The sequence below is a fragment of the Elephantulus edwardii genome, unplaced genomic scaffold, assembly GCF_000299155.1.
Source record: "Elephantulus edwardii isolate Elephantulus edwardi_28Jun2011 unplaced genomic scaffold, EleEdw1.0 scaffold00483, whole genome shotgun sequence".
Classification (NCBI taxonomy): domain Eukaryota; kingdom Metazoa; phylum Chordata; class Mammalia; order Macroscelidea; family Macroscelididae; genus Elephantulus; species Elephantulus edwardii.
The window spans coordinates 397,168-410,952 of record NW_006400233.1 but is presented as its reverse complement, the minus strand read 5'-3'; the positions used below and the strand labels follow the sequence as shown (position 1 = coordinate 410,952).

The window sequence follows — 13,785 nt, the reverse complement described above, 5'->3', positions numbered from 1 at the left end:
AAGCAGTGAAAGATAAATCCCTTATTGTGGAGTTAAGCATTAGTACCAGTGTTGACCCCCCCCCTAGCCCAGAGCCTTGACCCACTTACTTTCCAGCTCCACCCTCCACCAGGATAACCCTTCACATCTGCCAAGTCCCTTCAGAAAATATCTTCCATTGTCCAACCCATAGATGGAAAGATCATATAAGAAAGAAAAAAAAGGAATCAAACTGAGCAGGTCTAGTCTAAGGTATCAGCCAGAAATGCACAACTTGAAGAGAGTAACATTGATGAATGGTGCCTCCTAAAGAATAAGTCCTTGTGTGCATCAAAAACTTTTACCAGTAGAGTAAAAAGAAAACCTACTAACTAGGGAAAAACATTGGCAATATCAACTCAGACAAAAATCTCATAATGAAAGTAAAAGACTGATAACCCAATTACAAAATAAGCAAAACGTGGACTTTTCACAGAGGATGACATTCAGATGGCCCAGCAGACTCATGAGGAGATACTAAAAAATCACTGGCCATAAGAGAGATACAAATAAAAAATGCAATGAGATACCATTTCATCCCAGTAACAGTGGCAAAGTTTAACAGGACAGCAAGCAATAAATGCTGGATATATTTGAACACTGTTTTAGACACTGTTAGTGGATTGTAAAATGGTACAACCACTTTGGAATGCAGTTTGGCATTTTCTCAAAAAGCTGAACATAGAAATTTCATATGACCCAGCTATTACTCTGCTAGGAATATACTCCAAGGAAATTAGAACTGAGAAACAGATTTGTACCCCAATGTTCATAGTAGCATTGTTCACAATAACAAGAAAATGGAAACAGCCCAAATGTTCATCAACAAACGAATGGACTGAGAAGTTGTCATACAGTCACACGTTGGAGTTCAGTACAGCACTCAGAAGCAACAATTTTGATAAATCTTATATAATATGGAAGAGTGTGGAGAGTATGACATTGAGTGAACTAACTTGGTCTCATAAGGACAAATACAGTATAAGACCATTATTGTAAAGATAAAGGTCTAGTAAAGTGTGTACAGAAGTCCAAAAGGGACAAGGAGAGAATAATAAAACTGAGGGAGGGGGAAGCTTGAGATTACTGAGTTTAGTGGGCAGAGGGTGGGAGCAAATGAATTAGAAGAGATCTAACGGGGACATGAAAAGGTAATGGTGGGTATGGATGTAATGGTGGTAATGGTGGTGATTAATTTTATAAAATAGTGTTACAGGGATGATCATATGAAACACAGTGTGAATGGAGGAGTACATGAAACACAATGTGTATGAACTTTGCATGCAAACAAATACGTAATAAAAATAATTTTTAAATGGTATAATTAAAAAATATGTTGGGGAAAGCTTCTATTTCAGAGGCATACAGGGGAGATAACTTTAGTTAGCGCCAGATTTCATTTGAAGCAGGAGATAAGAGAATCAATTTTCAGGAGAGAATGACTAGAAGGTAAAATAGGACCCCAGATGGTACTGTCCTAGAGGTGAAATAGATACTACAGTAGGTGGCTGCAGGTTTTCTAGAGAGTTAAAATTTTAGGTGCTGAGAAAAGCAGAAAGGATTGATAATCTCAACATATGATGCTTAGGTGACTAATTTGCCAAAGAAAAAATAAAGCCAAAAAAGTAAGAAGATTCTAGCATTATGTAAAAATTTTTGGGACCACATGGTTCTGTTAAAGAGAAGTATTAGGGGAGCTCTGGTGGCTTAGTGGCAAGAAGCTGCACTGCAATCCCAGAGATATGCGGTTTGAATCCACCAGATGCTCTACCCGAGGAGGGGCCATCTCCTCCTGTACCAGTCAGATCCAATTTGATGGTACACACACAGAGAAAATAATAAAATTTTTTTAAAAAAGATTTTTTTTAAAAAAGAGAAGTGTTTAGAAATCTGGGAAGCATTCAAGCCCTGGGAGGCACAAAAACTCTAGAAAAGGACTTCCTCAAACAGTTCCAAGTCTTTCTTGAAAAATTTACACAGTTAGAGAATTTAGACCAGTGTTAGCTTAGATCTTTCCTCTGTGTTTTCCTTCCTACTACCAAGGACTGATTATACATCATGTGCTGTTGTTAGGGGCCACTAACATCATAGATTACTTAAAACTTTGCATTGTATGAGATCTTAATTCTCCCTCAAGTAACTCTCTATGGTAATCTCATTTGTAAATGCTTCAGTCAGTATTTCCCTTTTTCAAATTCCAAAAAGAATATTTTATTAGCCTCAGTTTTCTTTTTGGTCAGTGTATACAAAGCTACCTTCAGATCAGAAACCTGGCTCGGCTACATCTATGTCAGCTATGTCTATGTCTGGTCCGTTGGATAGGATAGACTAGGCATGGTTGACATTTCTGGCATAGACAGCAGCATAGGTTCATATCCTTTCCTGTTTACCATAAAAGTGCCAGGCAAGGAGTATATTAAAGACTTGTTGTTGATATGTACCTTTGATTTGGAACCAACTCATAGTTGGCCCTCCATTGAGTTTTCAGAGGCAGCAAATTGCATGGGAGGAGAGTGCCTGCCCATCTCTATCTTGTGGAGCAGCTGGTGGATTCGAACTGTGTTCCTTTGACCTGGTAGCACAACTCCTTATTACTAAACCATTAGAACTCCCTAAGGATTAGTTTTAGTTACTAAGGAATAGTGAGACTCATTTTCATAGGTTGACTCTGCTTTTTCTTCTTGGCAGCACTGATGTCTTCATCTGCACCAGCCCCATTAGGATGTTTAAGTTTTGTCCTTATGAGAAGGTAAGATATGTATCTTGCTCTGAGAGAAGGCTAGCACTGGACGCAGCTAAGGAACACAGGAACACAGAAAGCCCAGCTGTAAGGATGTGGGCACTGAATGATGGACTGCAGAAATAACCTTGTGTCTCCCAGATACTCCCCAGATTCCTTCTCATGTGATCCTTCCTATCTCCGTCCAGGGTTTCTTGCTCCAAATCTTTACTACTCATCTGAAATCTCATTAGTCATTCAGTCACTCATTTTTAAAATTGTGATTTGATCAAAATATACATTTTTCTAAAAAAAATACATTTTTCTAAATGAGGTTAATTTTTCGTTCAACCACTCATTAAGTATTTGGATTTATAACATTAATTTAAAGCACCCACAATATAATCACACTTTTCTCTGTTTTGAGGGTTGTTTTTTGTTGTGGGTTGGGTTTTTTTTCCCCCCGAGTGGAGCCTGGCTAAGATACAGGTTCTCTGGGAAGGGTGATTCATAGACATTATGGTAAAACATCCTTTATCAGATTAATCCTGGCTTAGAGTTGGCTCTTCATGGATGAAACAAAGAGAGAAAACTTGTCTAAAGAGTATTTGGAGGCAACTCAAACCCAAATATTAGTGCATGTGAATTTATTTTCATGGAAAGCCTTACAAATGAAATCACATTTTTCTGTGCACCTATTTTATCATGTTTATTGAATGAAATTGAATTACATAAAATTGCCATTTTTGGTAATTGGAAAACTGAGGTTGCTAAATCCAGAAAAAAAGTTTATTGCCCAGGAGTGAAGCATTTATAGCAGAGACTGTCTCAGGAGCCTTGACTCTCAAGAGGGAGGGTTTGCTCTGGGAGTTCTGTGTAGACCTATAGGTCTGAGCTCTTCAAACAGTCTCCACTTGGCCTTTCCTCTGACTCCATACTAGAAAGACAATGTTCACATTATGGAAAAGCTATTTCTGAAGTACTTGAAACCTTGCTTTCTGAAAGTGAGGAAGACATAATATACTTATTGCATAAGACCAAAGACTATAACCTTCAATATGAATTGCATCTCAACATTAAGAAACAAAAAGCCTCACCACTGCACTGATAAGCAACATGCTATATGAAGAAAAGATTGAAATTGTCAATAATTTCATCTTGCACCCTTGGTCCCAGCAGTCAGGAGAGTAGGAGACAAACTGCATTGGGCAAGTCTCTCCAGATTACTGAGGAGCAATGATGTCAACCTGAAGCCTATGGTGCACTTTATTCAGATCATGGTTTTTTCAACCACTTGCAGTGAATCTGAGAGGTGGCCAGAGAATAAGGATAACAGAAAAATAGTTGACACTTTTGAGTTGTGGTGTTGGAGAAAAGTACTGAATATCCTTTGGACTGCCAAAAGAACAAACAGCTTGTCTTGGGAAAAGTGCAACCAGAGTGCTCCTTGGAGGCAAGGATGGCAAACCTTTGTTTCACATACTTTGGGCATGCTTCTAAGAGAAGATACTCTTTGGAGAAGGACATCATGCTTAGAAAGGTAGACACTCAACAAGATGCATTGAAACAGTTGCTGCAGCAATAGGCTTAAGTGTGTCAGAAATGAAGAAAATAACAAAGGATAGGACACGGTTTAGATACATTGTTCATAGGGTCACCAAGAGCACCTAACAATAAATTAACTCCATTACATTCTCACAATATCAACTTACAGTGTTATGGTTACCCCCAGTAAGCAAGTGAGGAAACTGAACCCACAAGTGTTGTGTGGTGCAGAGTCAACTTTAACTCATTAGTGACTCTATGAACAATAGCTCTGAACCCTGCCCTATTCTGAGCATTTTTCACTGTCTCAAACACACCTAACCCCATTACTCCGGTTACTGTGTCAATCCAGAGTCTCCGTCTCCCACATTGACCCTCCACCCTTCCAAATATGATGTCTTTCTCTAAGCATTGGTTCCTCCTGGAAATATGCCCAAAGAATGTCAGATGAAAGTTCAAAATCCTTGCCTCCAAGAAGCAACCTGATTTCACCTTCTCTGAAACTACAGAACAGTGTCATCGATTTCACATGCAAGCAAGATTCTACTGAAGATCATCCAAAAACGATTAGAACAGCACATCAGCAGAGAACTGCTGGAAGTCCAGGCTGGGTTTAGAAGGGGTCGTGGTACTAGGGATATTGTTGCTGATGTTAGATGGATCTTGGCTGAAAGCAGAGAATACCAGAAGAATGTCTATCTGTGTTTCATTGATTATGCAAAGGCATTTGACTGTGTGGATCATAACAAACTGGCTGACTCTGAAAAGAAGGGGAATCCCAGAACATTTAATTGTGCTAATGCGAAACCTATACTTGGACCGAGAGGCAGTAGTCAGAACAGAGCAGGGTAACACTGCATGGTTCAAAATTGGGAAGGGTGTACGCCAGGGATGCATCCTGTCTCCATACCTTTTCAACATGTATGCAGAGCAGATTATCCGAGAGGCTGGGCTCTCTGAGGAGAATTGTGGCATCAGGATTGGTGGAAGGTCTATTAACAATCTGCGTTATGCAGATGACACAATCCTGCTTGCTGAAACTGAGGAGGACCTCATGCACTTGCTGCGAAGGGTCAAGGACTGCAGCCTTCAGTATGGACTAAGGCTCAATGTCAAGAAGACAAAGATTCTTGCCACTGGACCAATTGGCAGCATCAGGATGGATGACGAAGAGATTGAGAGTGTTCACAGCTTCAGTTTGCTCGGCTCCACAGTCAACACTCTTGGTACCAGCAGTCAGGAAATCAAAAAGCGTATTGCAATGGGAAAGTCTGCTGTTAGGGGCCTCTCTAAGGTACTCAGGAGCAACGGTGTCTCTCTGGAGACTAAGGTGCGCCTGATACAGGCCATGGTATTTGTAATCGCTTGTTATGCATCAGAGAGTTGGACAATGACTAAGGAGGACAGAAGGAGAGTGGATGCTTTTGAGCTGTGGTGCTGGAGAAGAGTACTGAATGTACCATGGACTGCCAGGAAAACAAACAGATTCATCTTGGAGAGGATTAAACCAGGCTGCTCCTTGGAGGCAAGGATTCTGGGGCTTCGTCTGACATACTTTGGACATGTTGCCAGGAGGGACGGGTCCTTGGAGAGGGACATCATGCTTGGGAGGGTGGAGGGACAGCGCAGGAGGGGAAGACCCTCTATGAGATGGATTGATTCAGTGACTGGGGTAATCGGGATGGGTGTGTCAGAGGCGGTGCGGTTGGCGCAGGATAGAGCAGGGTTTAGGGCTGTTGTGCATAGGGTCGCTATGAGTCGGAAACGACTCGATGGCACATAACAACAACAACAACAAGACAGACAAGTTTGTTTGGACTCTTGGCAGTTCATGTTCAGTACTCATCTCAAATGCCCCAGCTCAAAGGCATCAATTCTTCTGTCATTCTTGGTCATTGACCAGCTCTCTGATGCACAGCAAGTAATTGTGAAGACCATGGACGGGATAAGCGCACCTTAGTCTCCAGACTGACATCCTTGCTCTTCAGTACTCTAGAAAGGTCCCTGACAGCAGATTTTCCTAATACTATTTATCTTTTGATTTTCTGACTGCTGGTGCCAAGAGTGTTGATTGTGGAACTGAGCAAGCTGAAATTGTTAACCTCAGTCTCTTCTCCATCTTTCATGATGCTGTCACTTGGCCTCGTGGTGAGAATCTTTGTCTTCTTGATGTTGACCTTTAAGCCTTTATCCTCTTCAACAAATGATTCAGGCCTCTTCTTGATGTTGACCTTTAAGCCTTTACCCTCTTCAACAAATGCTTCAGGCCCTCCTCAATTTCAGCAAGTAAGATAGTGTCATCTGCATAACACAGATTGGTGATGAGTCTTCCTCCAATCCTGATGCCACATTCCTCCTCATAAAGTCTGTTTTTGTTGTTGTTGTTGTTATGTGCCATTGAGTCACTTGAGATTCATAGCGACCCTATGTACAACAGCCTTAAAATCTGCTCCATCCTGTGCCAATCACACTGTCTCTGATACACCCATCTCGATTACCCCAGTCACAGAATCAATGCACCTCATAGAGGGCCTTCCCCTCCTGCGCTGTCCTTCCACCCTACCTAGCATGATGTCCCTCTCCAAGGACCGGTCCCTCCTTACAACATGTCCAAAGTATTTTAGAGGGAGCTTCAGAATCCTTGCCTCCAAGGAGTTGCCTGGTTTAACCCTTTCCAGGATGAATCTGTTTGTTTTCCTAGCAGTCCATGGTACCCTCAATACTCTTCTCCAGCACCACAGCTCAAAGGCATCAATTCTCCTTCTCCTTACTCACTGTCTAACTCTCTAATGCATAACAAGTGATAGCAAAGACCATGGCCTGTATCAGACACACCTTAGTCTTCAGAAAGACACCATTGCTCGTCAGTACTTTGTGGAGAGGTCCCTAACAGCAGACTTTCTCAGGGCAATACGTCTTTTAATTTCCTGGCTACTGGTACCAAGAGTGTTGACTGTGGAGCCAAGTAAACTAAACGTGAGAACAATCTCAATCTCTTCACCATCCATCCTGATGCTGCCAATCTTTGTCTTCTTGACATTGAGCCTCAATCCATATTGAAGGCTGCAGTCCTTGACCCTCTGCAGCAAGCACTTCAGGTCCTCCTCAGTTTCAGCATGCAGGGTTGTGTCATCTATTCTACTACAGATTGAAAAGGTATGTGGGCTGGACACATTTCTGATGTACTAAAGAACCTTTGAAGGGTTTATAAGAAGAGCAGTCATTGTTTCTGATTCTTCATTGTCTGTTGCTAGTCTCTGAAGCACTGTCCTGATCTCTCTGGACCTGAAATAAAATTTTGTCTGTTAGCCATGGTCTATGAGGCCTTATAGGAATTGGCACTGACATTTAGCTTCATCTCACCTCTTCTCTTCTCTCCTCTCCTTTTCTCTTCTTGCCCTCCCCTTATTCACTGTTCTCTAGCCACACTGATTTTTCTTAACACTTTTTAAACACTTAAGCATTCCTATTGCTTAGCACATTTGTGTGTGTTCTTCCTATACATCTCTGCATGGCTAGTCCTTCCATGTTTTTCAGGCCCAATCTTAGATGTCCTTTCTCAGAGTGACTTCTTGGATCCCTTGATCTTGCTTCTTCAGAGCCTTATGCTATTGGGATGTAAACCCATAAAAAGGTCTCTCCTAGAGCTGTGATTCACACAGAGGATGCTCAGTAAGTACTTCCTGAATAGCCAGATGAATAAAGAAAATGAAACCCGTGTTAAGTGTCTTCTTGTGACCATTGAGTCAGAACTGACCCATATCTGACCTCCCACACACAAAAGTAGGCTTTCAGAGACTATCAATCGCATGAGAGTAGATTACCCATCTCTCTGCCACAGAGCAGCTGGTGAATTTGAACTAGTTACTTTGGGTTAGCAATGTACTAGGCCACCAGAGCCATAAAAATCCTCACCCCTTAGCCGGTAGCCAACACCATGATAGACAGAGAAAAGACTGGCATTTTTCATCTTACTTAAATCAGGAGATCTGTTGCATTGGAAAAGTCTGCTGTCAGGGATCTCTCCTAAGTCCTGAAGAAGAACAATGATGTCATTTCAAAGACGAAAGTGTGCCTGATTCAAACCAGGGTTTTCTTTTTCAGTCATCTTTTATGCATCTGAGAGATGGATAATGAATAAAGATAACAGAAGAAGAATTATTGCCTTTGAGTTGTGCTTTTGGAGAAGGGTATTGAATATCACATGGACAATTATAGATAGATAGATAGATAGATAGATAGATAGATAGATAGATAGATAGATAGATAGATAGACAGACAGACAGACTAACCGGGGTGCTCATTGGAGGCAAGGATGGCAACAGTTTGTCTCAGATACTTTGGGCATGTTGTTAGGAGGGCTGCTTCTTGGAAAGGGCAATCAAGCTTGGAAAGGTGAATAATTAGTGAAAGAGAAGACAACCCCAGTGGAATGGATTGATATAGAGACTGGGCTCAAGTGTGTTGGGGATGGTAAGTGGAACAGGATAGGAAAGGGTTCATATCTGTTGTTCATAGGATCACTGCAAGTTGTACCAACATAACTTGACAGAATCTAACAGCAACAACATGATTAAGTGTTTACAGTAGATATTCTTAGTACTCTGTTTCCATATTTCAGTGTAATTCCCATTCCATGTTTTCTCATATAAAGTAACCATTCTTTGAATATTCCCTTCCCCTCCCAGACCTGGTTACTAATTACAAGGTTGTTGTTGTGTGCTATTGAGTTGGAACTGATCCATATCTGATCCACCAGTGGGTTTTCAGAGGCAGTAAATTAAACAGGAGAGTCAATTGCCCTTCCTTCTATCGTGGAGCAACTAGTGTATTCAAACCATATACTTTCAGGATTGCAGTGGAATTTCTTACCACTAAGCCACCTGAGGGAAAAGCAATATACAAAAATGAGGAAGTCATATGGTCAAGTCAAAGGGACGTACAAGTTGAAGGAAAATAGGAAGGCAAATGGGGACTACAACCATGAAAATACATAGGCTTGATGGCTATTTCTGTGTGTACTTGTATTTCTGGAAAGAATGTTGTTATTAGGTGCCATTGAGTCAACAACTATGGCTCAGTGGCTCTAAATCCTGTTCTATCATCTCTGATAGTTAAACTCATTGTTAAGAGTCTCTGTGTCAATCTATCTTTTTGAGGGTCTTCCTCTATTTTCATGACCCTCAACCTTTCTAAACATGAAGTCTTTTTCTAAGAACTGTCTCCTTCTAACAACATGCCCAAAGTAAATGAGACAAAGTTTCACTGTCCTTTCCTCTAAGGAGCACTCTGGTTGCATTTCCTCCAAGATAGACTTGTTTGCTAGACAATGAAGAAGAATTACAGAAGAAGAAGTGATGTCTTTGAATTGTGGTTTTAGAGAAGACCACTGAATGGAAGCACTTGAAAATACTATAGTTTGTATAAGTTACACCTTATTTTTAAAAACTTATATATCCTTGTTTTTTAGGCCCTTGGCAGGAGATTTTCACAGTGCAACATAACTTTTTCTTTCTTTTTTTAAATTTTGTACTGGTTTGCATACAAAGTTCATAAAGTTCATATCAAGGGTGTTGATTGTCTTTTCCCCATCTATAATGATGTTGCCTATTGGTCCAGAGGTGAGGATTTTTGTGTTATTTTATTGATACGGAAATGTAATCCATATTGAAAGCCATAATTTTTTTTTATCTTTTTCTGCATGTGTTTCAAGTATTCACTTTCAGCAGACAAGGTCTGTATAACACAGTTGTTGATAAGTCTGCCTCCAATCATTGCATCACTTTCTTTTCCACATAGTCGAGTTCTCAAATGATTTGGTCAGCATACAGACTGAATCAGTATGGAGAAAGAACACAGCCCTGAAGCATAGCTTTCTTGATGCATACCTTATCTGCAAGGGAAATCATGCCATGTTTCCTTGTCCTGTTTGGACAACAGATTCTTCGTCTATTTATGGGTTTCACATGAGCACAATAAAGTGTTCTTGGAGTTATTTTTCACAATGTTATTCAAAATAAGTTATGACCCATCAAGTCAAACACAACTGCATAGTCAGGAGCCCTCAAGCGAAAGTCTTTTCTGGTATTCCCTGCTTTCAGCCAAGATCTGCCTGACAGAAGCAATGGTGTCCTTCATTTCATGGCTTCTTGTGAATCTAGCTTTAAATGCCACCAGTTCCACATCTCTCTACTGATCCAGCCATTTTTAAATAACTGTCAGCAAGATTTTACTTGCATATGATATTAATGGTATTGTTTGATAATCTCTACGTTCTGTTGAATCACCTTTTAATTTTTTATTTTTTAATTTTAATGAACATTTAGAGAGACTTTGTATTTCCATTCATTCATTGTTGCATTTTTCTCCCTCCCCAACTCCCCACCCAATTAACTCTTCTCTTTGAAGAGTAAAAGAAAAATTCTTTCACTGTTATACAATCCCTCCAGTCAAGTCCATGCCACTATGCTGCCTTCATTCTGAACTCCTGTCATGACAATAATACCTTATCATATATTGCTTTTAAACAGTTCTCTCCCTCATCTCTTTCAGTACAGTATACATTATTTATCCCCTCTTTCTCAGACTCCTTTCAACCCTGATGTTAGTCCCATTTCACAACAGTGGCACTATGCAATATTTGTCCTTTTGTGACTGAGATATTTCACTCAGCATAATGTCCTCCAGGGTCATCAATTTTGTATAATATTTCATGAGTTCTTTGTTTTTCAATGCAACTTAGTATTCCATTGTGTGAATATACCAGAGCTTCTCTATCCATTCATTTGTTGATGGGCACTTAGGTTGTTTCCAACTCTTTGCTATTGTGAACAAAGAGGCAATAAACATGAGTGTGCTTGGCTGCTTGGATCTGCTTGGCTGGCAGTTATGGTTTCTTTAAGGTATATTCCCAGTGGTGGAATTTCTAGGTCAAATGGTATTTCTATTTCCAAAATTTTGAGAAAGCGCCATACAGCCTACCATAGTGGTTGCACCATTTTACACTCCCACCAACAGTGAATAAGGGTTCCAAGTTTCTCCACAATCTTGCTAGCATTTTATGTTTGCTGCTCTCTTAAATTTTGCTGTTCTTACTGGGGTTAGATAATATCTCATAGTTGTTTTGATTTGCATCTCTCTTAGAGCTAGGGATCTTGAACATTTCTTTATGTATTTGTTTGCCATCTGGATGTCTTCTTTGGTGATGAGTCTGTTCATATCCTGTGCCCATTTTCCGATTGGGTTATTTACTTTTATCTTGTTGTGGTGTTCAAGTATTTTATAAATTCTATATATAAGACCGTTATCTAACATGTCATTACCAAATATTTTTGCCCAGTCTGTGGCTTCCCTTTTTACCCTGTTGGAGAAGTTTTAGGATGTGCACAGGGGTTTGATTCTTAGAAGGTCCCATTCATCTATTTTATCCTCTCCTGGTTGTAGATTTTTCAGGATGCTTGGAAGACTGTTAAATGTTGTGGATCAGGACTTCTAGAGTTCTTCCAAACTTTTCTTGAATGAAGTTTCTAGTCCTTGGTTTTAGTCCTAGGTCCATGATCCATTTTAAGTTGGTTTTTGTGTATAGAGTGAGGTGTAGATCTTGCTTGAGTTTTCTAAAGGTAGTTTTCCAATTTTGCTAGCACCATTTTTTAAAAAGGCGGTCATTTCCCCACTTAACTGATTTCATCTCCTTGTCAAAACTCAGTTGACCATAGGTAGATGGGCTGACTTCTGGATTCTCAATTCTATTCCATTGATCTATGTGTCTGTCTTTGTACCAGTCTTGACCACCATGGCAGTGCAGTAGAATTTGAAATCAAGGAGTCAGATGCCTCCTACCTTGTTTCTCTTTTTAAGGAGTGCTTTGCTTATTCGGGGCTTCTTTCCATTCCAAATGAAATTTTAGATTGCCTTTTCCATCTCATTGAAGAATGGGATTGGTATTTGTATTGGGATTACATTGAATGTGTAAATTGCCTTTGGTAGTATTGTCATTTTCATGATACTGAGCCTTCCTATCCATGAGGAAGGGATATCCTTCCACTTCTCCAGGTCTCTCTATATTTCTTGTAGTAATGTCTTGTACATAGGATTTGCTCTTAAGTCTATCCCACTCGAATTTCAAAACCATCTCAGGAACAGGTTTGAGGCCTTGAGCACCAATGAGCATAGACCAAATGAGCTCTGGAAGGACATAAAGAAAATCATCCATGAAGAAGGATATAAAGAAAATCGTCCATGAAGAAGGCAAAAGATTATTACAAAGGCTGAAAAAGAAGAAAAGACCAAGATGGATGCCAATTGAGACTCTGAATATTGCATTAGAGCGCCGAGAAGCCAAAGCTAAAGGAAGAAACCAAAAAATCAAAGAGCTAAACAGAAAATTTCAAAAGGCAACCCGGGATGACAAAGCAAGATCCTATAATGAAATGTGCAGAGAGCTGGAGTCAGAAAATTAAACGGGCTGAACTCACTCATCGTTTCTTAAGCTGAAGGAGCTGAAAAACAAATTCAAGCCACGGTGGCAATACTTAAGGATATTTTGGGTAAAATGTTAAATGATCCAGGAAATATCAAGAGAAGATGGAAGAATACACAGAGTCACTGTATCAGAAGGCATTGGCTGACACAGAAGAATTTCATGAAATGACATATGAGCAAGAGCCTGTGGTGATAAAGGAGGAAGTTCAAATTGCTCTGAAAGAAATAGCAAAAACCAAGGCTCCAATTGGCATATGTAATATTTCATATTTCAATTGATGGCATACCAATTGACATTTGGATGTGCTCACTAAGTTGTGCCAAGAAATCTGGAGGACAGCCAGCTGGCCGACTGACTGGAAAAGATTGATATTTATTCCCAGTCCAAAGAAAGGTGACCCAATGGAGTGCGGAAATTATGGAACAATATCATTAATATCACATGCGAGCAAGAGTTGGCTGAAAATTATCCAAAAACATTTGGAACAATATGTCAACAGAGAACTACCAGATGTGCAGGCTGGATTTAGAAGAGGTCATGGTACAAGGGATATTATAGCTAATGTTAGATGGATCTTGGCAGAAAGCAGAGAATACCAGAAGAATATGTATCTGTGCTTCATTGACTATGCAAAGGCTTTTGACTGTGTGGATCACAACAAGCTAAGGCTGATTGTGAGAAAAATAGGAATCCCAGAACATGTGATTGCACTAATGCGAAACCTATACTTGGACCAAGAGGCAGTCGTCAGAACAGAGCAGGGAGACATTGGATGTTTCAGAATCAAGAAGGGGGTTTGTCAGGGATGTATTCTGTCTCCATACCTTTTCAATCTGCATGCAGAACAGATCATCCGAGATGCTGGGCTGTACGAGGAGGAATGTGGCATCAGGATTGGTGGAAGAGTCATCAACAACCTGTGTTATGCAGATGACACAACCCTGTTTGCTGAAACTGAGGACGGCCTGAAGCGCTTGCTGCAGAAGGTCAAGGACTGAAGTCTCCTATATGGATTGAAGCT

The 13,785-nt window shown here is 40.3% G+C and overlaps 1 protein-coding gene across 1 annotated transcript in view; it reads left to right on the top strand.

The window, feature by feature from the left end:
* The window catches only part of NT5M (5',3'-nucleotidase, mitochondrial), a 116,452-nt gene that overhangs the window by 61,585 nt on the left and 41,082 nt on the right, over positions 1-13,785 (top strand). Inside the window, exon 3 of the mRNA XM_006902984.1 lies at positions 2,707-2,767. Coding sequence (XP_006903046.1) covers positions 2,707-2,767 — 61 coding nt within the window. The remainder of the gene's footprint in view (positions 1-2,706; positions 2,768-13,785) is intronic.